The following is a 27727-nucleotide window of genomic DNA, read 5'->3' on the forward strand; positions in this document are numbered from 1 at the left end:
GGCGGTAAAGATTCTTCCTTTCGAGAAAAGGAATTGCGTTCGCAGCAGGCTACGACGAATGCAAAATAGAGCCACCGCCTCTTACTTCCAGCCCCAGCTGTACTCCAGTCTTTGGCTTGGTGAGTTTTCTTGGATAAATTAAATTACATTCCATCCGCAGACGACGTTGGTACCGGCCATCTCGGGGAAAATGTTGCCCACCACCACGACCAGCAGTGCGTAATCAGGTGACACCGGTCCATCGAAAAGGGGGTGTCGAGCGTGGGCTTACGAGCGCCAGGAATTTCCCAATAAAGCGACCCCCGAGCCTGCTGCGGTTTTCGACCTCCGGCCAAACGTCTTTGCGACACACACACACACACACAGGAGCTGACATGGCCGCATTGCATGAATATCGTTAATTCGATTCCGAACTTTATCCGGGCGACACTTGTGACAGCGGGCTGACGGCCTTGTTTCGTGCTTGTTTCCGCCTCGCGAACTACTACCGGCACGTCGCACTAACGAGTTTTCGGAGGAAAAGATACATATTACGCGAATCGCAATGCGCTTCATACCGGAGAAAGTCGGAACCCCCCTGGCCGGGAGTCCCGGGTTCCTGATTTCGCGAGAAAATTGACGCAAGTTCTCAATTAACCATTCAATCAAAGCTCCAGCGAACGTGTGCCAGAATTCTGCGACTATAATTGAATCGCAAACTCGTTCCTCCCTATCCTTGGGGACGTGATGCGAAAACGGTGAGCCCTTCCCACGACCACGATCGTCAATCATCCGCTGCAATCTTGGCTCATGTAAACTTATCCCGTCCGGGCTGTTACCTGAGTAGTGTTGCCTGGAATGGTATTTCGAGGGAAATACTTTCCCGAATGAATAATTTAACGAGTTATGAGAAATTCACTCACTAACATTACATTTTCATACATAAGTTACTTTGAACCGTGACACCATTACTTTCATTACATTCGTCAGATTGCGCCGAATGGTTACATAAATTTTGTGCTTGTTTATTAGATGTAGTGTGACTTCATGAAGTGCACTCAACAAAAAAGGATAAACCGTAAGCATACTTTGATGAAACACCAAAGGTGTGATTTAAATCGGTTAAAGTTGTTTTGAATATTTCGTGCATTCTACGACCGTTATGTACTACGAAATTCAAATCTTGGAGCTTCCGATAGCAAAGCTTTCATGTATTTAGTGCGTCATCTACACGTTGCTATTCGAAAAATGGCGGAAAGCTCTGTTAGTTCAAACGTGAAGTCAATTGAAGTAGAAACATGATTAAGTAAATTTGAGAAAAAACAATTTAAGAAAAATTCATTCTTTATTGATGACAATGGTTTCACGATAGATCGCCTTTAGTCGGCTTCAATGAATGCTACACAATTGTATGTATCATGTTAATTATTCTCATACGAATTGCTTGCCAATGTGATTGGTCAAGTCCAAACAGAATAGGCAGCTCAACAAAAGCTGAAATGATGATGTGCACCCTAATTATATATTTTCACAAGATGAATTTTGTGAACTACTTTCTATTGTAATCACAATAAAAAAAAAACTCCCAGATCATTTGTTTCCATTAACATAAATACAAGGTTTTATTAGTGTAAAGATTAGTCGTTTCCCCTACTCGTTGGAAATGCGCAAAAAGAGTGGATTATGCAGGATTTTGTTTTCGCTCCCGTTAGAAATTATTACGGATCGAACTCTAGCGTACGGTTACAATTCCTGATAAGCAATTACTTTGTTTCTCCGAAGTCATTCCTTTCTCTTTCCTATTTAGTCTGGCGCGGGCAGTTTTACTGGCCTTAACTGGTTTACTGGTGTTCTTTCGCTACTTCTGTTTTTCCTATCCCCGATTTCCGTTCATTTCGCGTCCGTTTGCGATATGCCTGCCTTCACGACGGGAGAATTCTAGTGCGTGTATTTATGTGGTGTAAATGAAATAAGGAAAACTTAATAAGCTAATACAATACACACGGAGATATTGGTTGAAGCGAAAGTGTGTGTTTGGGAAATGATTACTAAGAGGTCGGAAAAATAATTCGAACGGATGAAGTAAGAATATGCGCTCACTTGCTTTCTCTGATTTTCCTTTTTTTTTGTTTATTCCCTCCTCGTTTTTCTCTCCTTTCCGTTTTCTGAGTTTACAGTGTCAGTATAACTAACAAGAAGATTTTACTCCCCTGATGTCGGCCGTTTCTCTCGCGTAAAGATGAAACGACAACGTCGGGGAGTGTTGCGGCTAAAAGTAATGTAAAAATTGACCGGATGTTACCGACGGAGACGATGACGATGATGGTGGTGGTGATGATGGTGATGACAACGAAGCTGTGCGGTTCCACCAGCGGCGTCACTTCCTTCTTCTGCTGCTGCTGCTGCTCACTGCTGCTGGCATTCGGCCGGATTCGCGGCGTCCTTCTTCTTGCCACCGCCGCCTCCTCCACGTCGTTTCGTCTGCTTCGGTCGGTTGTTGGCCGCCGGCGCGCCTACCGGCACCAACGCATTGTTACCACCCGCCTCTTCCTCCTCCTCTTCCTCGGCCTCCTCCTCACCCTCCTCGTCGTCCATCTCCTCGTCCTCTTCCTCTTCCTCCTCGTCGTCGTCATCGTCGTCGTCGTCCTGCACCTCGCCGAGGTAGTACAGAACGGCCTTCGGGATGATACGAGCACGCAGGAAGTGGCCCACCTCGAAGTCACGCCCGATCACGAACTGCGTCTCCGGGTCGACGGGTTCGTCCTCCTGGACGCGCGGCGGTGAGAAGAAGTTGAAGAACGACTCGGTCGGTTCCGTCTTGGTGATCATGCGGGTGGCGCCACGCTGCTTGTGCTTCTGCTGCTTCTTCACCGTCTTCACCGTGACGTTCTTTCCCGGATTCCAGTTAATCGGGCAGCCGGTGCATTTGTAGATCTCCGGACCCTCGAAGCTGAACGGATCCTCGGTGTCGAGGTTGCAGCGCAGGAAGTACCGTTTCGTCAGCACCGTGTCCTTGAAGTACGGGTTCGTGTCGAAGTGGAACTCGATCACGTACGACATCGGATCCTTCTCGTACAGGATGTTCAGATTGCGCAGATGCTCCAGGACCGGCTCGTCATGCGGGTGAATCAGCTCGGCCATCGCTTCCGTGTTCTTGAACACCATCAGCCAGAAGTTGGGAATACCCTGTCCGTTCGCCGGCAGGTCCTTGTGATAGTTGAGCGCCATTTTCTTCAGCTTCTCATTGATCTCGTCATCTTCCTCCTCTTCCTCCTCCTCCTCGCCGTCCTGGTTCTTGCGTGGCGGATCCACCCAGACCGCCTCCGTCTCGGTCGGCTCAGCCGTACCGATCACGATATCCTTCCGTCGGTCAACGATGGGCTGGTACAGCTGCTGATATTTGCACTCCAGCTGGTACACCTCCTCGAAGAACTTTGCCTCCAACTTGGTGAACTCAACCTGCAGGTGCTTCAGTGCGTTCACGCGTTTCTGTGCCGCCTCTGGCAGCCCGGCGATGAACTGCTTCATCATGTACCGGCGCGACATGGCATCCAGATAGCCGGGAGAATCGAGGAAGTCCGGTACCTCGCAGTCCGAGGACGATTCGGTCTTGGCTCCGGTCGTCATTTCTTTTGTTCCTTGCTAATAACGCCTTCTAAATGCTTACTCGGCAACCTGGAATCGGGACAAAGCAACAGAAAAAATAAATAATATAATCCTCAGCAACTGGGAAATGTACTGAAATAGTATTGTTCCACCGCGAAACCAACCAATATAAACTACCCAATAATGGCTTAAAGACTATTTCCAGTGTGACGTCGTTCGTTGCGTTCGCCAAAACAAAACTACAGCGTAACACGTCTACTTCGATGTCAAAGCATGCCAGGTTGCTGCTACCATTCCAACGAATCCGGAAAGGTTGCTAGTTTTCGCTACGAATATGTTCACATTCCCATTTATGACGCATTACATTTTTTCGTCCGCCAACGACCCCACACGGGGTGGAGAAGCACATGCGGGCCAAACTGCTTCCTTCCTTCCCTTCCTGTTATTATCCGATTCTTTGACTTTTCCATCATGCCCATGTTGCTTCTCGCTTTCACACATGCGCCAGATGATTCATCCCGCCACGCCGTCTTTTTCCGGCGGACACAATGGAGAGTACGAAACGCAAAAAAAGGGACCGGCGATAATACGAAGCAGTTGCTGCGAAGAAGCCTACCACATCCTCTACGCTGTAGCTGAGGTTAGAATTCGGTTTCAGATCGAACGTTTGCCATTTCAGCAGGCAGCGCAAAAAGGTAAATTGGTATTCCAGCAGGACAAAGCAAGCGGAACAAGCTGCTGCCGACGATCTCTGCCGGAAAGACAACGAAGACCAGACCCCCGAAAGCGTCGACCGCCATTGAACTGCAGGCATTCGATATAAGAATAAGTGTACCAGAGGTGAGACGAAAATTATCTTCGGACTGCAAAAAAAGCACATGGAGATGTACAAAACTCACACCGTCTTCGGGCTCGCGGAAACCGTGACAACAGGAACCGGAATTTACCGGCCGCAGCACACGCACACAGGAAAAAAAACTAACGCACGCGGTTGCGGCGACCGTACGAAATGGAACGCACAAAACTAATGAATGTGGAAGAAAATGCTTCACCGCAACAACTAACGGATTATGGAGAAAAAGCAACTTAACACACCTTTCTGCTGCTCCTGCGGCTGCTGGGAAGCTGGAAACTCGCGAAGATTATCTCTACGGGCGCTGGAAGGAAACCGGGGAACCGATGGACTTCCGATGGAACGACTGAATTTTCGGGCTGTTCGGAACACGCGTGTCAGTGACAGAACGAAACTGACAGCAGCGTTGATGGACCACGGTTTGTTGAACTCACAGTCATAGAAAGGTTAGTTTGTGTATAACTTTTTAGTCCCTAAGTAGATTCGAAAGACATATCCCTCAAATGAAAAGTAGTTCAAAGATCAAATACTTTATTTTTGTAACAAAATACACAGTTTTTTTTCGTTAGTTTTTAAGAAAAACAAATGTTTAAAAAGAGGTGCAGCAACCTGCTTGTCATACCTCGTTTTCAAAATGACAGCGCGCCAAGAACCGGCGACTTCAGAGAAAATTTGAAATTCAACAGTACCGTTCAACGGTATAGTATTTAAAACACGATGAAAAGGTTTAAATAGTCAATCCTCCACGCTACACGACTTCAATCAATCGAATTCGAATGTATTTTCTCAAATTTAGAAAACATGCATTGCCCCATTGGTTTATTTTCTAGAAATATATTATCGTTTATGAAATATGTTGTACTCCTGCAATGTTCAAATCCAGCTTAAAGGTTATCTTCAACTAAATTATTAATAGTACTTTTTTTCCTAGCGTTAAAGGCAACACTGCGACAAACTGCGCTTACTCGAGATAAAGTTTCCACTGGATAAACTTTTCCGTCAACAGTGAAGTCTTTCGATCCATCGCTTCACCCTTCCGGGCACCGTCTCGCTCGCCGGTTTCCAAGCGTTTCGCCAGATGGGTGGTGAAATCCCGTATCGGGTAGAGCAACTTGGCGGGCCCAGTACCGGCCATCAATTTTGGAGCCGGTATGGCATAGTCCATGTACAGCGTCGATAGATTGACAACACCGTACTTGGAACGCTGTTGGAACCGCTCAACGGTTTCCTTTAGCCGGGCGTACACGTTGCGTATATCTGGCGCGAGTGCTTTCGTAACTGAAATGGAAGAAAGGGTTAGAAGGACTCAACTTTTGAGTGTGAAGATTAGGCAGGCAGTCACTTACATTTCGCACTGTACTGCTCCAGGTCGAACATGTAGTTGTAGTAGCATAGCTGCTTGTACAAGTCCGTCTCGGAGTACTGCAGCACAAGCAGTCCCTTCTGGCAGTGCAGACAGAACGGGTTGTTCCTGGTTGCGACGTGCGAATAGAGCCGGGTGTTGCGATTGCAGATCGGATTATCGCAAACCATCCATCGCTGGTAGAACCGCTTGATGTCGCCGCGTATGGCCAGCGTTAGCTCATTCACGATCGACGGGAGATACTGCACCGGCAGCACGGCACAGCCACCCTCCTCGTTCGCACACCGCTCAAACACCGACCGATGGCGTCCACCGGCCGACGGGCGGAATCCGCTGGCGACAGGATTTTTAGCCCGACATCCCACACACGTAAACTCAAATCGATGGCACAACCGATATCGCTCGGTGGCCGTCTTGATGAGACTCTCTCCGTGTTCCCCGCCACCATGCTCTTGGTGATCCCCGCCACCGCCGCCACTCACCATCGTGCGATACTTCTTCGGATCGAGCCCGAGACAAATCGCCAAACGGCACGCGTCGGTTCCTTCGAGCGGCTCGCAGATGCGGAACACCACCGGGTGAATCTGCTGGGCCAGATAGTACTCCACGTCCACCGTCAGCTTTTCCTTGTTGGCCGGATCGCGCACCTCGTCGATGTGATAGGCCCGTTTCATGGCGGGCGACGATGTTCCGTCCTGACAAATGATGTAGTTCACCATATCGCCCCGCTTAAAGTTACGATTGCGCTGCTTGTTCATGCGCATCGCCACCTGGACGTGCGGCTGTTGCGCCGCGTCCGCATACTCGGCCAGAGGGCGGGTAAGTTGTTTGGTAATTTCTAGCAGCTGCAGCGACAGTGTTCCAGCCTGAAGATCGTCCTTCAGCTTTTCCAACCGCAGGTGAATGTTCTCGATTCGCTCGTCCATCGGGGCATCGGAAAGGATCTGGCTGAGAATCATGTTTCCGGCGAGCACGGCAATACGCGACCAATCGCGCCGCACTATGTCCAACCCCTTTAGCTCTTGGGTGCATGTGTACTCATCGCCCTTCTTGCTGATCGACACGGCGGCGTACTTTTTCTTCTTCAGCAGCAGCAGATACTTGTAGATACCGTCCACGTCCAGCTCCAGACAGCGGTAGGTTTTGTTAACGTGCTGCTTGATGTTTGCTCCGATGCGGAACACCTGCTCGTAGTCGGTGATGTTCGTGTTGATCATGATACTGTCCGTGTCGCCGTAAATCACCTGATAGTTCATCCGCTCGACGATCGACTTCGTGTTCAGCAGAATCTCGCGGCCCTTCTGCGTGATCAGCGAGGCCAGATGTTGCGCGTAGAAACGCGACCGCGTGTATCCAAGGCATCCGTACAGCGAGTTTGCGGTCAGCTTCAGTGCCATCTGGCGGATGTTGTACTGCATGGCCAGCTCCGGCGTGAGATCCGACCCTTTCATCAGCTGCTTCACGGCCCGACGACTTTCCACCAGCTTGCGAATCTGACGCGGCAGGATACCGATTTCATTCGTGGCGAGAATGGTCGGTTCCAGTGCCTCTCCATCAGCACCATCGGCTCCTTCCTCCGCACCGACGGCCGGCGGAAGGACGGTCGTGAAACAAATGTTATACTCCTGAATGATGCTTGGGTAAAGCGAGTTAAAGTCCATCAGCAGCACAAACTTATCGTAGAAACCCTTGATCGGATCCAACACCAACCCGCCGGCGTAGGCTGCTTTGTTTTTCGGTTTGCGCTTTTCCGCCTCGGTCTCCGTTTGCCCAGTTTGGCCCTTACGCGCCGCCGGTTGAAAGGGGATCTTGTCCGGCAGGATGTAGTCCTTCTCGTGGAATGCGTGCAGCAGCAAAAACTCGTTCCGCTCCGCCCGTCCACCGTGCAACGTGCGGTTCATCAGATTGCCGGCGATTTGCGTAATCTGCAGCGCCAGTGGAAGTGCATTCAGTTCGCACATCAACCGCAGCGTATAGAAATTATCCTGCATTGTTAGGCCGACGAGCTGCACGAGGCTTTCCGCCCGTTCGTACATCGCCGGAATCTCGTCCAGCAGCACATCCTTACGCTCACCCTCACCAATCTTCAGCACCTCGGTGCAGAGCGTGTTGAGGTCGTAGCTGCGCGACCGGATCAACTCCTCAGCCGACGTCTTCACATCGCAGATCATGCGCCCAACAAAGAAATCATCCACCCGCTTACTGGCCGGACTGCGCACCTTCAGCCGCCCAATGCGACTCCAGTGCGCCATTTTGGTCGTCATCAGCCGCTGGCAGATCAGATCGAGCTGAAAATCGTACGAATCGAACGTGACCACCAGATCGGGATCGATCACCTGGAAGGTCGACAGGAACCAGCTGAGCAGCGTTCGTTCGCTCTCGCACTTGGTCACCTTCGCCTTACACTCCTCGGGGTTAAAGTTGAGCGGCCAGATCGTGTTGGAGGGACGCGTTACGCCGCAGTACTGTCGGCTAAAGGGCGGATTAGTCGGTGGTTTGCTGAGCGAAAACCCGTCGTTCACGAGCATCGTAATCATTGCGATTTCGTTGGTGCTATTGCGCAGCGTACTGCGGACGTTTATCGAGCAGATGACAAGCGGTGGTGGTGTAGCCGACGTAGCGTCCGTTACCGGCGATACGCAACCGATATCCGGCACGGACACCTCCAGCTTGCACCAGCTCGATTTTGTTTCCTTCGGTGTGGTTTTGCGTAGCTCCATCCAGCACGGACCTTTGACCTTGCGTTCGAGCAGAAACTGTTCCACCACGTTCGAGTTGCATCCAAAGATGTGGCCGATAGTGCGGTAGCGCTTCTCGAGCGATGGTGGAGGAAGTTTCGCACTGTAGCGTACCTCCAGGTACTCGCTTGTGACCGGGACCTGCAACCCGCTGGAAGCGCTGGTATAAGCGAAATTCTTTGTCACCACCTTCGTGCGGTACTTGGTGATGTTCAGTTTGGTACTAATATCGTTGCAAAACTCGTTGTACACGTCCAGCATGCTGACCGGTTCGCCCGTCTCCGTGTTGTGCTCCCGGGCCAGCAGGTACATGCAACGATCGACGTTCTGTACGTGTACACAAATCGACTTGAAGTCCCGCTTTCCGGCCGCAATCTTACCGAACAGGTACAGCTCCCCCTGGCACTTGTTCGGATCGCTCCAGGCGTCCCAGAACCAAAACTTCATGACCTCCGACGAGCCAGACTCCATCTGGTTGGCACCTCCTTCTACAAGATCCGCTTCGGTCATTTCATCCAACATATCGCCGTCTTCCATGTCGTTGAAGATGTTATCCCAACCGTTGAGCAGGTTTTTCGGGGACGTGTCGGGTTCCTTCTCCACCTTTGCCTCCACCTTGCTTTCGGGTGGTTCGGTCTTTTCGACATCCGGCAGTGGGCCGAAATCATCATCCATGTCGTCGAGGAAGTGACTTTCGTCGACCTGAGGCTCTTCTTTGATAGGAGCTTCTAGAGCGATCGAAACCGGTTCCACCGGAACTGGATTCGGTACGATGGTGGCCTGCTTCGGGGTCGCCGCGGGGCGTTTTGAAACGAAGGGTTTCGCTTCCGATTCCGCCAGTACATTCTTCAGCATCTCTTCATCGCTATCTTCCTCCGTCTGCGCTTTAACTGCCTTCAATTCCGACTTTTTCAAACTCTTGCTCAAATTGGCCATATACCGTTTCATTTCCTCTTCGGCCGTCAGTTCCTTCGGTTTGGCCGGAGCTGCTGTTTTCATCACCAAAGGGCGTATTTCTTTCCCACCCTTTGGCGCGTTTCCGGACGCAGTTGATATTGATCCCCCCGCGTCGGGTGCCTCACCATCGCCAGTGTTTTCCGACTTGATCTCACCCAAAATATCCGCCAATGCGTCATCATCGTCTATCTTCGCCTTGGACGCCTGTTCACGGTTGAAGTAATTTTTCAACGATTTCCTACCAGTCGCCGGGCCTTCTCCGTTGGCATCGTCCCGGACCCGTTTCTTTCCTTTCCGATCGCCTTTGGCAGCCTTGCTGGCCGATCGGCTTCCACCGGTCGGTGCAGGATCGAGCTCATCTTCGTCGAAAATTTCACGCCCGTTCTCGACGTACCCAAAACCGTCTGAAAAGTTATGAGGATGGTTATCATTGCCCTTCCCCCAAACACACATTTCCAGCACCTACCGTCATCCTCAACCCAATCGTTGTGCATTCGCTCGTTGACGATCTTAGCATACTCCCTTTCGTCCACTTCGTCGTACACATTCTCTACCTCGGAAACTTCGTACTTATTTTTCGTACCGACCTCCTTCTGCTTCTTCAGCCGTTCGAGCGCAGCAAAACGGCCATTCTTATCGATACGTCGCCGCTTCGATCGTTGTTCTGATCCTGTCGGTTCGGTAAGACAAAACAATATGTAGCACCAACGATCATGGACCGCTACGAATATTCGTACCTGGTGAGTCGCACATTTTCTCTCTCCAGCTGATACAAGTACGATCGATGGGAAAAGCAAAACTGTTTTCCAACTGGGAATGTTGGTGCTTCACTTGAATCTATTTTTTCTTAAACTGAACGGAGAAAACACGCACAACACAGAGTGTTTGTGTTTTGTTTTGGCGCGCGAAAAGCGACCAAGGATACTGCAACGATGCAATGCCCGAGGTTGCTACGAAAAGGTTATTCAAACACCTTGAGGGATCAAATTGCTCTCGCGACAATAGTCCAGATAGACGTGGCGAAATTGCCCGGCGAAATATGACATGGGATTTTTCCGAGTCCTGACTAGTGGTGGAAAGGGATGTTTATGAACCTATACTCGAATGGGTTCAAAAAGGCATAAGAAGGTTCAGAATCGGAAATTGTGAACCCGACCGCCAGAATAGTTGGATTTTAGGCGTTTATTGTTGCATTTCAATAACAGTGAGCATCATTCCATGTTCTTTAAATTATTAGAAATCGCTCAGTTCATTATATAAATCCGAAGCAAGTTTGTTTTAAATTGTCTAATGCATCTTTTCGGAACCAACTGATCCCCTCAACCTCTTGGAACTGAGCGAACCTACCAGGTGCGGGTCGGAATTCGCGACTCTACAATCCTAACCTCGAAAAGGTGTAAAGGGAAAAGCGATGCTCAGCACATTTAATGTTATTTAGATTTCTAAGAAGTTTAATCTTTTTTAGTTTTCTAATTAGTATTTAAGGCATCTTAATAAGATTAAACCAGGAACGCTAAGCATAATTTTAATCCTTAAAACGTAAAGAAGCCGCTAGAAGTACTAGAAAGTAAGTAAATTCGTTGTAAAAGGCCAGCAAGGCGAAAGAAGAACCCCCGTAGCCCATGGCTTGTACCGTCGTGGCGCATCCGGAACATGGTGCCCGAAAAAATACGTGTAGTGCGTAGCCGTGTATAGTCAGCTTTCCGAAAGCCCGAAATACATTTCATCAGTGTAAAAGTGTAGAAAGTGCTTACATATCGGATTTTTGTAGATTTTTTTGGGCCACGCAGCAACCCGTCCTCCGCATCGCTGCCTGCTTTTCGGTCGCCATTCCGGGCATCGTGTGTAGCTGCCCTACGACACCGTATGGGTTGTCTTATTTTCACGGCCACATTGACGAGTGGTAGGGAAAGTGAATTCAATTTTCGCGAACGCATCTGCCGGAACTCGCTATTTTGGAGAAACGGTCAGTTAAATGTGCTCGTAATACGACACCAGGTCATTTAGCCAGGGGTGTCGTGATTACGTGAGTTTCATTTTTGGTCCGTGGCGCGGAAACGCTGGCATCAGCTTCTTCCTCTTCTTTCGTCTTGCGGACCAGGCACACACGACGATGCGGTTAATCACCCTTACGTCGTCGTCGTCTCGAGGCCTACACATACCTTTACACCGCCGTCGACGTCGTCAACTCACACTCACTGATGGATATTTTATTTTGCTTTTCTTCTCTTCCCTCTTCTCGCGTGTCCTGCTGCTGGCGTCCATTTTGGTGTTTTCGATCGGCTGTGCGGCATTATTTTCTTACCACGTTTCTCGCCGGGTTGCTGTCGGATTTTCGTTTCTACTCCCTGCCTGCCTGTTGATAACAAATATATACATTATCCTGTTGCTGCCGACGCCGACGATGATGACTCATGTGGAAAACGGCGCGCGCTGACTCAACTTCCCGGCTCCTTCCGGTGGTGAATTATCTGCAGTAAGTGAACATATTTTTGGCAGACGTGAACGACGGATAATTAGGGTCCCGCATTAGGCACAACGCATCCCTCAGGCAACCGCTCCCATCATCCCTCCCATCTGCACCGGAAGTGCGAAGGACGCGGCGTTGGTGGTGTGAGTCCGAGGTGGAAAAAAATGCACCCATCGAAGAAAATGATCCCTGCCGAACTGGACGATCATGAGAAGGGCAAGCTGTTTGTCGGCGGGCTGTCCTGGGAGACGACGCACGAGAACCTGCAGCGTTACTTTAGCCGCTACGGCGAGGTCATCGACTGCGTGGTGATGAAGAACAACGAGACGGGTCGCTCGCGCGGTTTCGGTTTCGTGACGTTCGCCGACCCGGAGAACGTGGACCGTGCGCTCGAGAACGGGCCGCACACGCTCGACGGTCGCACGATCGACCCGAAGCCGTGCAATCCGCGCTCGCAGCACAAACCGAAGCGCACCGGCGGCTACCCGAAGGTGTTCCTGGGCGGTCTGCCACCGAACATCACCGAGACCGACCTGCGCACCTTCTTCTGTCGCTACGGCAACGTCATGGAGGTGGTGATCATGTACGATCAGGAGAAGAAGAAGTCGCGCGGTTTCGGCTTTCTGTCGTTCGAGAACGAGGGCGCGGTGGAGCGGGCAACTAGCGACCACTTCGTCCACATCAGCGGCAAGCAGGTGGAGGTGAAAAAGGCCGAGCCTCGCGATGGAAACCAGAACAGTAATAACAGCATGAGCACGGACTCGTACCAGTGGGGCTCGCCGCAGGCGCCTCCGATGGGCAATGGCCAGATGGGCGGCCCTCCGATGAACATGCAGTCGAACATGATCCAGGGCTACCAGAGCTGGGGCGCATCGCAGCCGCAGCAGGGCTACGGTGGCTACGGAGCGGGTGCAGCCGGTGCCGCCAATGCCTATCAGGGCTGGGGCGCTCCGCCGCCACCGCAGCAGTGGGGCAACTACAACACGACGCCCCAGCAAACGCAGGGCTACGGTGGGTACGACGTGTACAACAACTCGGGCGCCGGTGGTGCCGGTGGGTACGGATCGGGCAACTGGAACTCGTGGAACATGCCACCGAATACGGCGGGTTCGGCTGCCGGCTCGACCGCGGACATGTACACGCGTCCGCAATCGGGCCCCACCGGTGGACCGGGTGCATCCGCTGGTCCCACGAGTGGAGGACCTTCGAAACCGGGCTCGGAGTACGGCGGTGTATCAGCCTACGGTGGCGGTGCTTCGGCCGCGGCAGCGGCTGCGGCGGCCGCAACCGGCTACAACTACTACCAGAACGATCAAAACACGTACAACAACCGGCCGCGCTCGGTGTACGGTGCCGGTAGTGATGCCACCACTCAGCCTCCCTACCAGGCCTTCTAAGCGTCCAACGGAGGGAAGGGGAGAGGCACCAGTTGGTGGTGTTGGTGGTGATGGTGGTGATGGTAGCGGCCCAGAAGTAGCAGAAGAAGCAAAAGAAAGAAGCAGGAGAGACAGAATTGCAAAATTTATAATTTTTGATTTAATTCAGCTGGTTAAGATATTCCGAGATTCCACCGGAGAGAAAAAGGACGGGCCAACCTTTTGGGTTGGCGGGCAAGGAGCGGAAGGAAATGAATGGAATGGCGCGGTGGAATTTCGGCTCATATATATATACTTTTTTATGTTCAAATGTATACTCAAAAAGCTCATACAGTACAGTAACTTACGGCTACATCTTTGCATTCATATAACAAAGAAACAAACGCAACGTACGCGCACCACTCCCCTTTGGAACGGATCGGTTTTATTTTATCAAGCAACGCGGGCGGAGGTTTAGATACAACCTTTAAAAAAAAGGGAAAAACCTATATATAAATATATACTAATGATACACAGCATATAAACAAACAAACAAATGGGGGCGAGCATTGTGAGATAAATGATTCAAATAGCGAGAGAAGAAAACGGATGCTTGACGAGCAGATGAGATAAGAAAATAACTATAACTCTACAGTAGCGGAAAAGGAAAAAGCATCAGTAATAAGAAACAAAACGAAACAAACCTAGCGTAAAAGCAGACACAAAACCAACAAGAAACACACAGACACACACAAGAGTATGATAATTTACAAATTAATGCAAGTATGAAGATTAACGGATGTAAAACCGATGTGTAGCGAGATGGGCTAAAACATGCAAGTTACTAAACAGAAAAAGATAAAACGAGTAAAAGCATCAGGATAATTGGCAAGACAAGAACAAGAGAAAGGAGAAGTAAAGCAAACCGGAAACTCACACGGCAAGACTCTTTTAGGGGGCGAATAGTAGTAGGTTTACAACGTTGCGATGGAGACGGATGGATTTTGTACCCAAAAGATTCCGTTCCGAGGTAGAAACAATCACAGTAGTGTGTGTACTGTATTGGATTGTCTTTCGTTTCTTTTTTTAGTGTTGGAGGAAAATTGTTCAAAACGTGATAGCACGCTCCTAGTAGAATCCCCGCCAATATTCTTCGCGTATAAGGATACGTAGGATTTTTGTATCTTCTAACTACTTTGGCAAGCTCCAGGACGAACGTCGACCGTTGAGAAACACAGTGTACAGTTGATAATTTTGTTTGCCTATATTGGATTAATGAGAGTCTCGCTCTTTGGAGCGAATCGACAAAGAAAAATTCGGATTTTCGCTTGTACCGTTCATTAGTAGCAGAATTCATAATACATATAGAACTTAAAACGTGAGGAACGAACAGGAAAAAAACAGGTTGTTTTAAATCATTGAAAAGCTTCTAGTAAGACAGAAACTAGGCGAAGGAGAGAAAAGAGCGATTAGAGCAAATGTGGGAGATTTGTTTCTTGTTTCTTTACACATAAAACAATCGATCGAATTCGTTCGTTTTATTTTTATTTTTCCATTTTTTTATTTTTAAAAAGAACATTTATTATAATTATCTATTATTGATAGCTTCTTCATTAAACTTTTTGCTAACGATACTGTACTCTGTAGCGCCCTTTATATCGTACGGTCCCATCAAGTCCAACCTCTTCCCAGGAGCTTCCACCGGTTTCGTGTACGGCGTTTTGCCGTGCCTCGGGATTTTGTATTTGTGTTTTAGTCTGGGAAAATCTGCGCCCCCTACTCCCCCCCCTTCTTTCCCCTCCTTTTAAGCTCTAATGTGGTCAATGTGGGTAGCACACGAGACGTTAAGAAGACATGCTTCCGTACCAGCTGACTGGACAGCCCCCTTATATGAATAGTGTATGATGCATGGCAAAAGCAAGTTCGACTGTCCCGTGAATAGATTCATTTATTAAGGCTAGGCAAACTCCAGAAGATACTAACGTTAGAACCACCGGGTAAGCGACGCAGAACTTTTAGGAAGTAACAATTCAGAGCGATACTAAACCACCGATCGGTGAAGAGGGAAGCCTTCTTTTTAAATTCGGTTTATTTGTGCATAGGAATAGTATATTTTGGGTTTTCTTGTTCATGGCCTCGATCCCTCCTCGGGCCGGCTTTTGTGTAGAGGTGGGAAAGGTACCCTTGTCCTGCGCTCGTGGTTTTGCCTGTAGTAAGGAATGCCTTTGTTCCCTTCCCTAACGGATCCAAACAAGCTCCCGAGCTCTCCCTTCCATACATCCATCGATATTTGGCACGCATCCTTTCCTTCCATCCTAACCAACTGCAAATTTCGATAATAAGATTTGTTTTAAAACATAAAACATGTATCAAAATGTAACTAAACACTGCAACAAAGAAGCACACAGATACACAGAGAAAAGCGTAACATCTAACAGTAAATTCAACATCAAAAAAAGAAACTCTAGCACGCTAGTTAGACGCAGCGTTATGCGATAAGAGAGAGCGAACTGATAATGTGTAACTTTTTTTTAGGAAACAACCAAGGGGAAAACGAACCGACACAAATGTTCACGGGCTTTTACCTAGACTTATGCGGATTTTTTAGACGGTAATCAACGGGCGAAAGGAAGAGACACGAAGATTGGATTTGGACGAGGTTTCGAGTTTCTCTGTTCTAAACACTAGGAACGTTAACGGCCGGTAGCAAAACTAGCCAGCTACGGCGGAGGCGTTTGACCTTCTCTTCTTGGAACAGCAGTAACATTTACAACAAAGAGAGAAAAAGGCAAATTGTTAGAAACCAACACAGCCACAGTATAAGGAATTATAAGGATTTATTTTTGTAAGTCACGTTTACATGTGTTTTAAGAGTTGAGTGCAAACTGCCCTCCCGCCTCCCCGTGGGCTTCGGCTCGTGGGGTTGGTGGGGTGTGCGAATGTAAGATTTTTTGCCACGAAAGTTAAGCGATAATAGTAATCGGTCACATTAGAGAGCAAAAACGTAAACGAGATATAAAGAAAAAACAACAAACTATAGTGCTAACTAGGTAAAGTATGCCTGAGCGAGTGATCGAGCGAGTGAGCGCGAGAGCGATAGTGAGAGAGAGAGAGAGGGAGCGTTTGTAAGTTGAATGTTTAAGTAAAATACTTTAAAGCAAACTAAAAAAAAACTAGCAAAGAAAGTAACATAACTAAAAGTAATCCCGATATAAGTAGAAAATCAACCAGAATTAAGCAAAAAATGGAAACATTAAGCAGAGACAAACCTCTTTAGTAAGGAAAGTATAGTAAAATCAGCAAACAATAATTAAGACACAGTGATTAAGAGAAACTGAAAGTTGGAAAAGTAAGGTAAAAAGTCTAAGGAAGCGTGAATTTTTGTTGTTTTCCGGTATCGAATACCGCACGCCGCGTGAAAATAGTAGTGTTGATGTTCTTTTTTCGCCTCCTCCGATCTGGCCTTTACCTAGCGATTGGTACAGTGAAGAAGTTGAATAGTTAGAAGTTAGTGATTGTTTCCATCCTTTTAATGCTAAAATCCCCCTTCGCCGTCTAATCGCCCCGTGTATTATCATCCACACCCACCTTTCCCACCCATCTGGTCCTTGTTGCTCCTTCCGTCCCACCGCTCCCACCAAGATCCCCATTATTCCCGGTCGATCCGTTGCGCTCTGGAACTCGTTCCAATAATTTTTGTTCTTAATAGATTTTTTTTTAGTACTTTCTTAATGTGTAAAAGTGTTATGAACTGAACTGAACAAAGAAGCTGAAGAAGAAGAAAAAAACGAATCAGATATGGAGAAGTCAAAGCAAACAACCAGCAACAAAACATGTGTGCTACCCGATCCTATGAGGAAAGAATTCGTTAATCTTACAGCGCGCTACAGTTTGCGTACAAGCTTTTTCTGCTTTTTTTTTATTTGTATTTGCTATCTTTTTTCCTCCTTTTATGCGTAAAATTAATATTATAACATAACCCTAGGCATGTACGATCATAAGTACGATTTTGTATCGTTTTCTTTTTGCGCCCGCCAACAACGTACACGTTTGAACGTATATCCCACAACGTACCCCATGGAAGATAAAATATGATTCTTTTGCATCAAAAAAACCCATTTGTGTTTCTGTATTGTTTCGTTATTATTTTTGTACGATATTTTAGGAAGATGGAACTGGTTGGAGTGCGTGTGTGTCTTGTAACGGATTTTTTTTCACTTGGTCTACACTCTTGTTCGGTAAACACAATTGTGTAAAGAGGTTGTTTTTCTCGTAAAAGCAGTGTTTGTTTCATATTTTTCTTGATCAGGACACACACCACAGTCGGCCGTCTTGAGTTGTAATCAAAATTGCAACTTTCATTGTTTAGAACAGTTTCGCTTGGTTTCACCCTATAATTATGTGGTTCCGTTTTTACTTTTGATTTATATTTTTTCCATTCTGTCGTATTCTTGATCTTTTTTCGTTTTTAACATTAGACAATTTAATAAATTTTTTCATTTGTCAAAATATAAAAATCATTGCGAAAAGTGTTATTTAATTTTTATTTCAAGGTTTTGTTAAATATACTCACACTTTTGATTTTTTCTAGCATTGAAAACTTTTTTCCTAGAGCTAAAGAAACGGTGAAAGTAGAGAGCTGATCAACCGTAAACCATAGCAGTACCATCCAATCGCGTTTTCCTGTCCGGGGGAGTGTAAGCCACCAAAGCAGTAGCGTAAAATGTGATGAAACTATCGAACTATCATCAAACGAGCACAGCAACGGGTTGGGTCGACATCAGCCTGAAAACAAGCGGGAACGTGGCCGAGGCAAAGGCAAAATAAAAGTAAAACACGCCATGGTTTAGACACTTACAATATATAAGCAAGCAAATAGTCCGATAACGAAGCGAACTACAGTTGAATCGATTCACAATCGTGGTTAAACATAGAAACAAAATGGTAAACATGTAAGTTGAAATTGAAAAGACTGGTTAATATCAATTTTGAATTTAAGGAGCCGTAACTAGTAAGCCGAATAGGGAATGCAAAAAATAAGTACGAACTAATAATCAATAAACTAAATAAGACAAAAGTACAGAGAATGTAAACTTGTAATACCCAAAACTCAAAACCCAAGTTAAGTAAGTTAGTGCAAAGGGAGAAAGTAAGAACGAGAAAGAGAGAAACTAAATCTAGAAATAAATAAAATTCTACATCTGTTACTACACGACAGGCACACAGCGGGAGGCTACATAAGAGAACTGGTTAACTAATTAAGATAAATCTATTGATTCAGAATGCAGGATATACTCGGTAAAATTAAAAATTTTCGAGAGCCAACTCAGAACAATACTAGATCTTATCGTTAATGTATTTAACATTATGTTTGATTTTCAACCCATCCGCAGAAAGACTTCATTTGGTTGACCGAGGAAGTAGTGGCGTGCTTTACTAGGAAGTGTAGAAAAGAGAAATCATGTATCGCTCGGAGTAAGGTTACGATAAGCTTGAATTCATCGCCCCAAAAACGCTTCAAAAGGAAGTTAAAATTAAAACGTGTATGGCTGTGGATTAGGTTTTGACGACGATCGTCTATAGTAAGCATTTTCGGTTCGGTCTCTGTCAGTTTCATTTTGGTGTGGTCATTCCCTTATTCCCCGCTTTATCTAGGTACGGGAGAGGGGGTGTTCTAGAGTGGTAAGCGAGTACGAAAGTATAAAGTCGTACACGACGAGTGTCCATTTTAAGGCATATGACACTTGAAACTAGCGGTGGAAAATTAAGACACACCCCAAAAGTTATAGAGTTTTAAGCAGAGATATATTTTTGGAGCGTAACAAGCAAACACACGATTTTGTCGATCGGCTTCTAGTTCACAGACCTTTCGGAGGGTGGTGTGTGCCGGAGTCGTCGCCTGTCTGTCTGCCGGGGGTTTACTCCCATCGCCTACAGACGTCTAGTTCTAGGGGGTCTGTTTACTACTTTTAAGGGACACGCCCGTGATGGCATAGTTTGACTTATTTCCAACCAAACCCTTACTACTCTCCTAAACTAGCGGTAAGCTACATTTTAAACCTTTGCTCTAACGGCGTCGAATTGCACACTGTTGGTGCTGTTTAAGGATCAGGTGGAATTTCGATCACCGCGCACACCAGGACAAACGATCCCAAGAAGGACATACCAACTGAACTGAATCTGCGTATGTTATACATTTATACAATGATTATTGTTTATAATAGGTACAACATGGTAATGGCCGTTACAAGTGAGAAATACTGCTCAAGACCCAACATGTTAATAAAACACTAAGCTTGTGCTAAATGGAACGATCAGAACATCCATTCAAATCTAAACCTAAGCAATGCACATCCCCGGAGAGGAATACGATATGGTTTGGAATCTGCTAGATAACGGACAGCTTATCGTTTCCATTATTTTAATTTGTCATTGTTTTACCAGGGACTCCATCGAACACTTGAAGAGTGTGCAAACGGAAAAGTAAACGAAAGACATGAGCAATGCATTAGGGAAAAATAAAATCTGAATGGTGAATTAAATGGTGAATCCGGTTGGGAAGTATATTTGATTGGAATGCGAAAAGGGATAATACATAGCCATCTCTACACCAACGCCCCAACATCCATGACTAATAACTACTGTTACTTAAGCAAAGAATCACAAGAAACACGAAACAACAAACGATGGATTTAGAAAGAAAAAGGAGAAAAAATAATTTTCTTTTTGACATTGCCTTATTAACATTAACAAAGTACAGAGAGTAATGAATATGAATGAGGAATATTACACTACAAACAACACAACATTTAGAATTGTCTGCTACGGGGGAACTTGCGAATAAAGCTTTCGGTAAAAGTATATTAAAGTGTAAGAAAGTGGATATCGAGCGTTAATGACGTATGTTTATTAGAGGAAAGTTTTGGAAAACAAAATGTTTTGAAACCACCCTGCTCTAAACTGTACACATAGGGCTCCGCCGGACACATACACAACCACAAACACACACAAAGGATACACGTGCGGCCTGTGGAGTACTACATCGAGTCAATCAATGCCACTCAACTAGGGCCCTACCACTTGGAATACGCAAAAAAGATGCTGGGGGAATTTACTGGCGGTATTAATTCTTCGTATTCATAAATTTCACCAACCTAGCCAGAGGTGTTTGTTGCGTCATTGTGCGGTAAAATAGTTTGTGGATGAGTGGAAGAGAAAGTAGTTCTTTCTTTACAGAATATACGCATATTAAATACACATTAAGAAGGGGATGGTGTTTGAAGAGATGATGAAAATAAAATGATTATAAATGACAACATGAAATCGCATGAAACAAGTGGAATAAGATACAAAGAGAAACATACTAGAATGACCCTATATCGTAGTATTTAATCACTAACAGATAAAATAAATAAGTATAATATAATATCAATGTAATCTAAACACTGTACGGTATAACTTAAGCAACAATTAAATGATAAATATGTATGAACAAATGAAAATCATTTTTAAAAGACCGTTTGACTAACTATAAGAGCGCAAAGAAGGAAACAAAATACATGTACGCATTAAACATATAAACAGAATCATAGACAGAAAACACTTCAACCTGATTAGCAGAACACAGATTCAGAGAAAGCTTAAACTGAGTGTAACGATGTAAATCCATGGCGTCTGGTAGTTGATATTCTGGATAATAGTTGACAAATTCAGCAAACAGTAAATGCCATTTTGAAGTTAGAAAGCTTCTTAGTTAGACGAAGTGAACGATGATGGCCTCATAGTATCATAGCTTGTTTCAGTTGACTAACATATGGGATGGGAATCTCATTGAAAAACAATCGTTAGAGCTAAGTTTCTATTTAAGAAATTATTCTCTTTAAAAACTACATACACACACACACACAAGATTCATATTTCACATAGGGAAAACGAACGACAGATAGCGTAAAGAGATCAATTTAGTTCCAGTCATCTTGCAATTCAACTTGTGGGTTTTGCGTTGTGTTTTAGTACACTGCCAACATTTAATTGCCGATTCTGATTGACATAGTAACACATACAACAATCAGTAACTGCAGTGCAGCACTTAAATGATAGCGAAGGAAGCTAATATTTGTTTGTAAAATTGGAACCAAACATGCTGTAAAAAGAAACGGTATAATCCAACCTGGAAAGGGTGGACACAAAAAAACACATTGGAAAAATATTGTTATTTCACCGCATGGATAGTTTGATTTAAGATAAGGAATGATACAATAACACATAAGAGAAAGTAACAAACAAAAAAATACACAACAGATGAAAACTACACTTTAAAATGAATGACGCGGTGTAAGAAAAACATTAAATAAGAATAGAAACAAACAAAAAATGGTTGCCACTTCGTAGTTTCTTCACCAAACAAAGAAAACAGTTCCCTTTTCTCCCACCCCATGTTGTCCTCTCCTTTGAAGATCTCCACACAAGAAACACACTACTGCAAGAAATATGTTCATCACTAACATAACGGAAACATGAAAAAAAGAGAGGAAATACAAATAAAAACCTGGTTGTTTGTATGGAAACTTATTTGAAGAAAACAAAAAATACCAGAAAAAAAACCTATGAACATTACACTCCGATAGATGTGCCCTCAGTGTTTTCAGCGTGTCTGCTTATGAATGGATGACATACACGTTTTTCATTTTCCATTTACTTGCAATGGCGTTATTGTACTCTTCAGGGTTTTCTGTTCTTCGAAAGTGACTAAATGTGAGTAATCCGTTTTGCATTCAATTTAACACTGCCTTCCAAAGACGGCAAACTTAACATAACTGAAAAAAACTTCCAAAATGGTTGCGAAGCTATTTTTCATGTTGGCTTTAATTATTCCACCCATGCTAGGTAATGATGGGTTGCAAAAAACAATAAATGTTTCATTTCTAATTTTATTTTATTTCATGTTGGCTATTGTGCAAGACAGAACACCTTGATTATGTTGATGATGTGTGTTATAAGAAGCGGTTACGGTATGGAAATGTTATAAGAAACGTGCTTCCCAAAAACTACATTTGGTCGAATACGGCGGTAGCTTACAGACTCCAGGGAGATTTTCGTAAGTACCTTACAAGGTCTCGTGCAAATGAAACTTCTAATTTTTTTTTATTTTTGTTTCCAGAACCTCGGGAATTAAAAAATATTCACTTGGCGATGGAAGCACTGATGGATATTTCCTGCATAAAATTTCACAAAAGAACATCGGAGGAGCAATATCTGGTTATCACCAATAAATTAGGCCAAGGCTGCTGGGCTGACACAGGACGACAGGAAAAAGGTTTAACGGTAAGTTCACGCTTCTACTTTTAAGGAACTTTGTGGAACCAATTTTTATCCCTAACTTTTAGTACATGAATCTTGCACTGAATTGCACCATGCGCATGGGAACGATCCTTCACGAGCTGATGCACGTGTTGGGGTTTCTGCACCAACACACCAGACCCGACCGCGATCTGCATCTCTGCGTTCACTACGAAAACATTCTACCGCAACCGGTGGCCTTGTACAATTATGAAAAGGTTCAACCATGGAACGAACTAGCATTTTCGTTGCCATACGACTTCGAGAGTATCACACACTATACGCCCGATATGTACAGCATCGATCCGGGCCGTCTTCCCACCATGTCACCGAGACACCCGTTCAGTGGCCACGCAATAGGCCAGAGAGAACATCTGTCCGACTATGACGTGCTCGCAATACACTTCCTCTACTGCGTTTGATCAAAGGGATGTCTTTGTTTTCCTTCTGAAGGAAAGAATTTCTGTACAGCTTGGTTGAGAGTTCTCCTTATCAGATGAAACATTGTGTCGCGGAATGAACGCCGTGTTGTTGTGGTTCCTACTATTCGGCAACTCCGCGGTATCGCCGGACCTGATACCCATCGATTTATCGTTCTTTGGGAGTTCGTTGTATCGCTTGATAGACACATCCGTAGGTATGGTGGCTAGTTCTATTGGGAACTTGAAGAGCTGAAAGAATCTAATCAGGATACGTTCTTATGCCAGATTCCCTTGTCCGTAACCATGATCCATCATCGGATGTAGAACCGTGGGAGCTAGGAAACCTGGTCGGTGGTGATATGCGACTGCCGAGGCCCAGATTCGCAAATGCCCTTGCGGGAAGTCCTGACGCACCGTATCGTTGGCCAAACGCAACCGTTATCTACTCGATCGATGGAACCTTCAGTAAGTGTGCTGGAAAGATACAGTAACATGGGACCGTTATTACGTGTAGTTCTTACGCTGCAGACTCGTCGGAGCTGGGCTTCATCAACGGGGCCATGCGAGAGTTTGAACGGTACACCTGTGTCAAGTTCCGAAGACGTCGCCTCGCGGACCCGGAAGAGGTGGCATACGTTTCGATCGATAATATCGAAGCTGGTTGTTGGAGTGACGTTGGCAGGGGCGTTGGACGTACCTTCGTGAATCTGCAGCCAGGTTGTGCGAACTCCCTCACCACTCCGGTACACGAGCTGATGCACACGCTTGGCTTCTACCACGAGCATAATCGACTCGATCGTGATCAGTATGTGACGATACTTTACGAAAACATGATCCACGACGAATGTAAGTGTTCCTTTGAATGTACATTTGTCTGCAACTGATGAAGACCTCTTCCACAGCTCTCAAAATGAACTTCGATTTGGTTAATCCAGCCAATACGACAACCTTCAACGTTCCTTACGATCTCGGTAGCATAATGCACTACAAACGGGATGCATTTTCCGTACGAAATTCCGGGCTGGACACTATGCGCCCGCGGGTGCGTTGGGACGGGGAAATCGGACAGGGCGCAACGTTAACCTGGTATGACGCACTCCTCATCAACATCATGTACTGTGGGGTACCCGTTCCCAGTGAACCACTTCCTGTTCCTTCGCGTTGGATTCCGGCGAGGGCCTTAGGGATGAAAGATCGTTTCCGTGTTGTGCGACTGCGGCGAGGGTTTGGGAAAAGATAAGTAGTACTAGGGTTGAAAATAAATTTGCCAAAAATCAATTCTAAGCTTATGGCTTTTTTTCATTTGCTTGATAAAGATTCAGTTTTTTGGAAATAAGTAGTTGTAATAAATCATCAGTTATCAGATCTCTAAATAGCTGAAAAGGTAGAATTACTAAACACATCTTTCTCTTGCCGTAAGTCAAATCGTTTCGGTGTGTGGTTTGTGCTAATGGGGGTTTCTCAAACACATCTCTCCGTGCTGACTAACGCTCCCGAACTGTGCTGATGAAAGGAAGAGAAAAGCCATCCCAAAGGTGTCAGTTGCAGCAAAATACCTATGCGAAACTTTGTTAGGAGGAAGGTCCCAAAAACTCCAAACCCGAGCGCTGGCGAAAGTTCGGGGGAAAAACAATTAACTGTTGGTTACAGAAAACCCCCACCGTTCTGCACTCGAGCTGGACGCATGTGGCGAGAGACCGTTTACTTTCATCCTCCGAGCAGCTTTTACGAAAGGAATCATTCAACCAGAGAAGCTTCGTTAGATAACTTTTGCACCTTTGGGTCGGGTGTGGTAATTATTTATTTTCAGAAAATCATTCCATCCCGGCCAATTAGGCACACCCGGGTGAATTTTAAATATTCCGTTCGAGTTTAATGTTTCCGAGGCAGTCAAGCTTGCGATGTGAAGAGGGTGAAGTCGACATAACTTCCAAGGAAAATGCATCCGTCCGTCTTTGCAGCTGTGATTTTGGACACGACGTTTGGATCTGGATCTTAATAATGTAAAATGGTATGGTGGAGAGCATGAACAACTAAAAGTTTTTAATTTATTCCGATGCTGAGATATTTTCCAATTCGAAAAACTGTTGCATTTCGTTCGGAATTCACTTTTCCAATTAGACATCGCTTCATGCATCAATTGCTTCAATTTGTTCCTTCGCATTGTACTCGGCGACTCGGTTATCATAAACTTTAGCCTGGAGTTCTTTTGAAGAAAGGCTCTTGTAACGAGGCGGTTATCCGAGCGGGCGCGAAGGTGAACCCGACCGAGTGCGTCGTCGTTTCTCACGCGAGAATTTTCGCCGGATTTGGAGGTCCGTCGATTTCGCGTATCAACGTGTTCGGCCCGTGTTGTGACGTGCCAACAACGGTGCAAACAACGTGTGATACGGAGATCTGAAGTTAGGGCAAGTCGAGAACCCGGTCCGCAGCGTGACGTGCCGCTGAACGGAGAGGTGTTCCGCGAGTTATCCTAACTCTTTTTGGACGAGGAATTGGGGTGCTTTAGTATGACCGGTCCGAGTCGTGACGTGCCGACAACGGAGAGGACCACGCAGAAAGCAGGAAACTTGTCGAATTTTCCAAAGTTCCGTCCGAGCCGTGACGTGCCGACATCGGAGAGAAGCCTTCGGAATTTTCTCTAAGTTTTTTAGGAAGGTTCTTACGAGAAGCCGGTCTGCAGCGTGACGTGCCGCTGAACAGAGCAGAATCTAGCGTAAGCTTGGAAGGGTTTAGGGGTATTTCGGATTTTCGGTGCTTGGAGTAAAGAATTTCGGGTACTTTACTCGTAGGTGTCCTGGTGAAAATAACTGATTTATTCAAAGTTTTGAGCGCTTATATACTAAAACGCTCCTTATCTTCTAATGAACGTAAGCGAGATAGAGGATCTCGCTCTAACACGCGAGATTTCCTGGTACGGTTCGATCCTCGTTACGCAATCTTCTATTCTGCTCTTTCCGCGTGGAAAGCGTGACCTAGATTTTATCTTGTTTACTTAGGTCTTTCTAGAATCCTTGCGAGTTTCGACGTTTATGATCTTAGTTTGATCTCGCTTTCGAACGCATCGTTGCGTGGGTCTTATCTTCGTTTCATTTCGTTAGTCGACCACACGCATCGCCTAAACCTCTTGGTACCGACGCGTCGTGTCCTTTCATTATTGTGTTTATTTAGGATCACGATCGCGAACGTACCGAGAGTTTACATAAAGGATCTAAGCCTAGCGAAGTTTACGGGCGGTCCCGTTGGTACCGCGTTATCGGCTATCGCCGGTTATCCTTATTCTCGTATCCTTCGCGCTGTCCTAAACTAACGGGCGTTGGAAATACGATCTTTATCGTTGTAGATTTCAGTTAAGCGCGCAAGTTCTTCCGAAGGTTCCCTATCGTAAAACATAAAAAATATGTTTCCGGCGCGATTTTCTGCGCCTGGCGATCTCGTCGCACTTTAAAGGGGGTATTCTACCTACATTCCTTCAAATTTAATTTCTTGCATAATTTGGTTAAGCGAAATCCTAAAAAATGAACGAAACATATCGTCCGTTCGTAACACCGCCCCTCGTAAAACGCGTACATCAAGTTTTACGCAAAAAATAGGACGATGTTTCTAAATATTCCTCAATTTATGATATTAAATGATTCAATTTTAGTATTGGTTGTAACTTGTCTCGGGATTGATTCTCGTTTTGATTCGTACATTTTCTGCTTCGATGCTGTGTAGTTGGGTGTCTTCGTTCTGCTAAAGACGTCGCTACGTTGCAACCTTTAAGCTACTGCGTCAGGTCATTTTAATATTGGTTTTGATGAATTACACGTATGGAGCTGGTTGATCGTGATTCTTTGGTACCCGCCGTTTGTTGCCGAGATGAAGCTGTCGATTCATACACGGTTGTAGTTGAATATTTGCAATTACATATTGCTGCTGGCAGGTCTAATCGTCGTCTCTTGTGTTCGAAGATGCCGGAAGGAGACGTGACGTTGTCTCCTCCGCCTGTCGATACAGATGCTTGATGCGTTTTTTAGTCGTATGCTGATGAATGTATTTAACGTCGATTGATTGTTCTAGGATCGTAGATGACTGTACTTTAATGCCTCTATCGATCTTGGACGCCGATAATCAATTCGACTAGTTGTTTTGCTGCCGTCGACGTAAATCTTTCGTTGTGCTAGCTGAAGCAACGAGTTTGCGGATGCATGATTTCAAGGGATGCTTTCGACGAAACCGGATGTGTTGTACGGCTCACCGGATGATTGGTGGGTAGCGTATCTAAGTCATCATACTTGATACGATTACATCGTTGTATCGGTTCGTAGGTAAGTTGCATCCATAATGAAGTATGTGGATAGTCGTCGGAATCAGCGAGATGGATGTAAATAGCGGATGATCCATCTCCTGTTGAGTATGCAATGCCAATGTCGTCAAGGCACTGCCGTTGCATAATTTGACACGTCGTCTGCTGCATACGATTCTCGAAGATGTCTCGATGGAAACTTCTTCTCGATCTATTGTTTCTGGTAGTCGCGAATGTTGATGTGATTTTAACGCATTCACGGGTGTAGGTTCTTCGAGGCTCGCGGCTGAAGTATCGTGTGGCCACCACGTCCTTAACCGATAACTGCGATGGAACATTTCTCCGCTGATAGCGTGC

General features: G+C 45.8%; 5 protein-coding genes across 5 annotated transcripts; 3 read left to right on the forward strand and 2 right to left on the reverse strand.

The window, feature by feature from the left end:
• Nucleotides 1–1832: 1832 nt before the first annotated feature.
• Nucleotides 1833–4503, reverse strand: LOC131288504 (nucleosome assembly protein 1-like 4). Its single transcript, XM_058317646.1, has 2 exons — nucleotides 4485–4503; nucleotides 1833–3654 (listed from the first exon to the last, which is right to left on the reverse strand). Exon 2 carries the CDS (start codon nucleotides 3604–3606, stop codon nucleotides 2386–2388), a length of 1221 nt encoding a protein of 406 aa, XP_058173629.1. The 5' UTR covers nucleotides 3607–3654; nucleotides 4485–4503; the 3' UTR covers nucleotides 1833–2385.
• An 827-nt stretch (nucleotides 4504–5330) lies between these two features.
• Nucleotides 5331–10249, reverse strand: LOC131289921 (DNA polymerase alpha catalytic subunit). The gene is made up of 4 exons (XM_058319269.1): nucleotides 10234–10249; nucleotides 9963–10166; nucleotides 5785–9900; nucleotides 5331–5716 (listed from the first exon to the last, which is right to left on the reverse strand). Exons 1-4 carry the CDS (start codon nucleotides 10247–10249, stop codon nucleotides 5400–5402), a joined length of 4653 nt encoding a protein of 1550 aa, XP_058175252.1. The 3' UTR covers nucleotides 5331–5399.
• Nucleotides 10250–10902: 653 nt separating this feature from the next.
• Nucleotides 10903–13580, forward strand: LOC131288541 (heterogeneous nuclear ribonucleoprotein 27C). The gene is made up of 2 exons (XM_058317681.1): nucleotides 10903–11063; nucleotides 11974–13580. The coding sequence occupies exon 2, from the start codon at nucleotides 12131–12133 to the stop codon at nucleotides 13361–13363; it is 1233 nt and encodes a 410-aa protein (XP_058173664.1). The 5' UTR covers nucleotides 10903–11063; nucleotides 11974–12130; the 3' UTR covers nucleotides 13364–13580.
• Nucleotides 13581–22155: 8575 nt separating this feature from the next.
• LOC131289348 (high choriolytic enzyme 1-like) lies at nucleotides 22156–23082 on the forward strand. The gene is made up of 4 exons (XM_058318584.1): nucleotides 22156–22207; nucleotides 22287–22418; nucleotides 22482–22645; nucleotides 22708–23082. Exons 1-4 carry the CDS (start codon nucleotides 22156–22158, stop codon nucleotides 23080–23082), a joined length of 723 nt encoding a protein of 240 aa, XP_058174567.1.
• A 94-nt stretch (nucleotides 23083–23176) lies between these two features.
• On the forward strand, nucleotides 23177–24322 carry LOC131289355 (hatching enzyme 1.2-like). Its single transcript, XM_058318591.1, has 4 exons — nucleotides 23177–23297; nucleotides 23368–23547; nucleotides 23611–23928; nucleotides 23985–24322. The coding sequence occupies exons 1-4, from the start codon at nucleotides 23177–23179 to the stop codon at nucleotides 24320–24322; spliced, it is 957 nt and encodes a 318-aa protein (XP_058174574.1).
• Nucleotides 24323–27727: the final 3405 nt, after the last annotated feature.

This window comes from Anopheles ziemanni, chromosome 3, assembly GCF_943734765.1.
Source record: "Anopheles ziemanni chromosome 3, idAnoZiCoDA_A2_x.2, whole genome shotgun sequence".
Classification (NCBI taxonomy): domain Eukaryota; kingdom Metazoa; phylum Arthropoda; class Insecta; order Diptera; family Culicidae; genus Anopheles; species Anopheles ziemanni.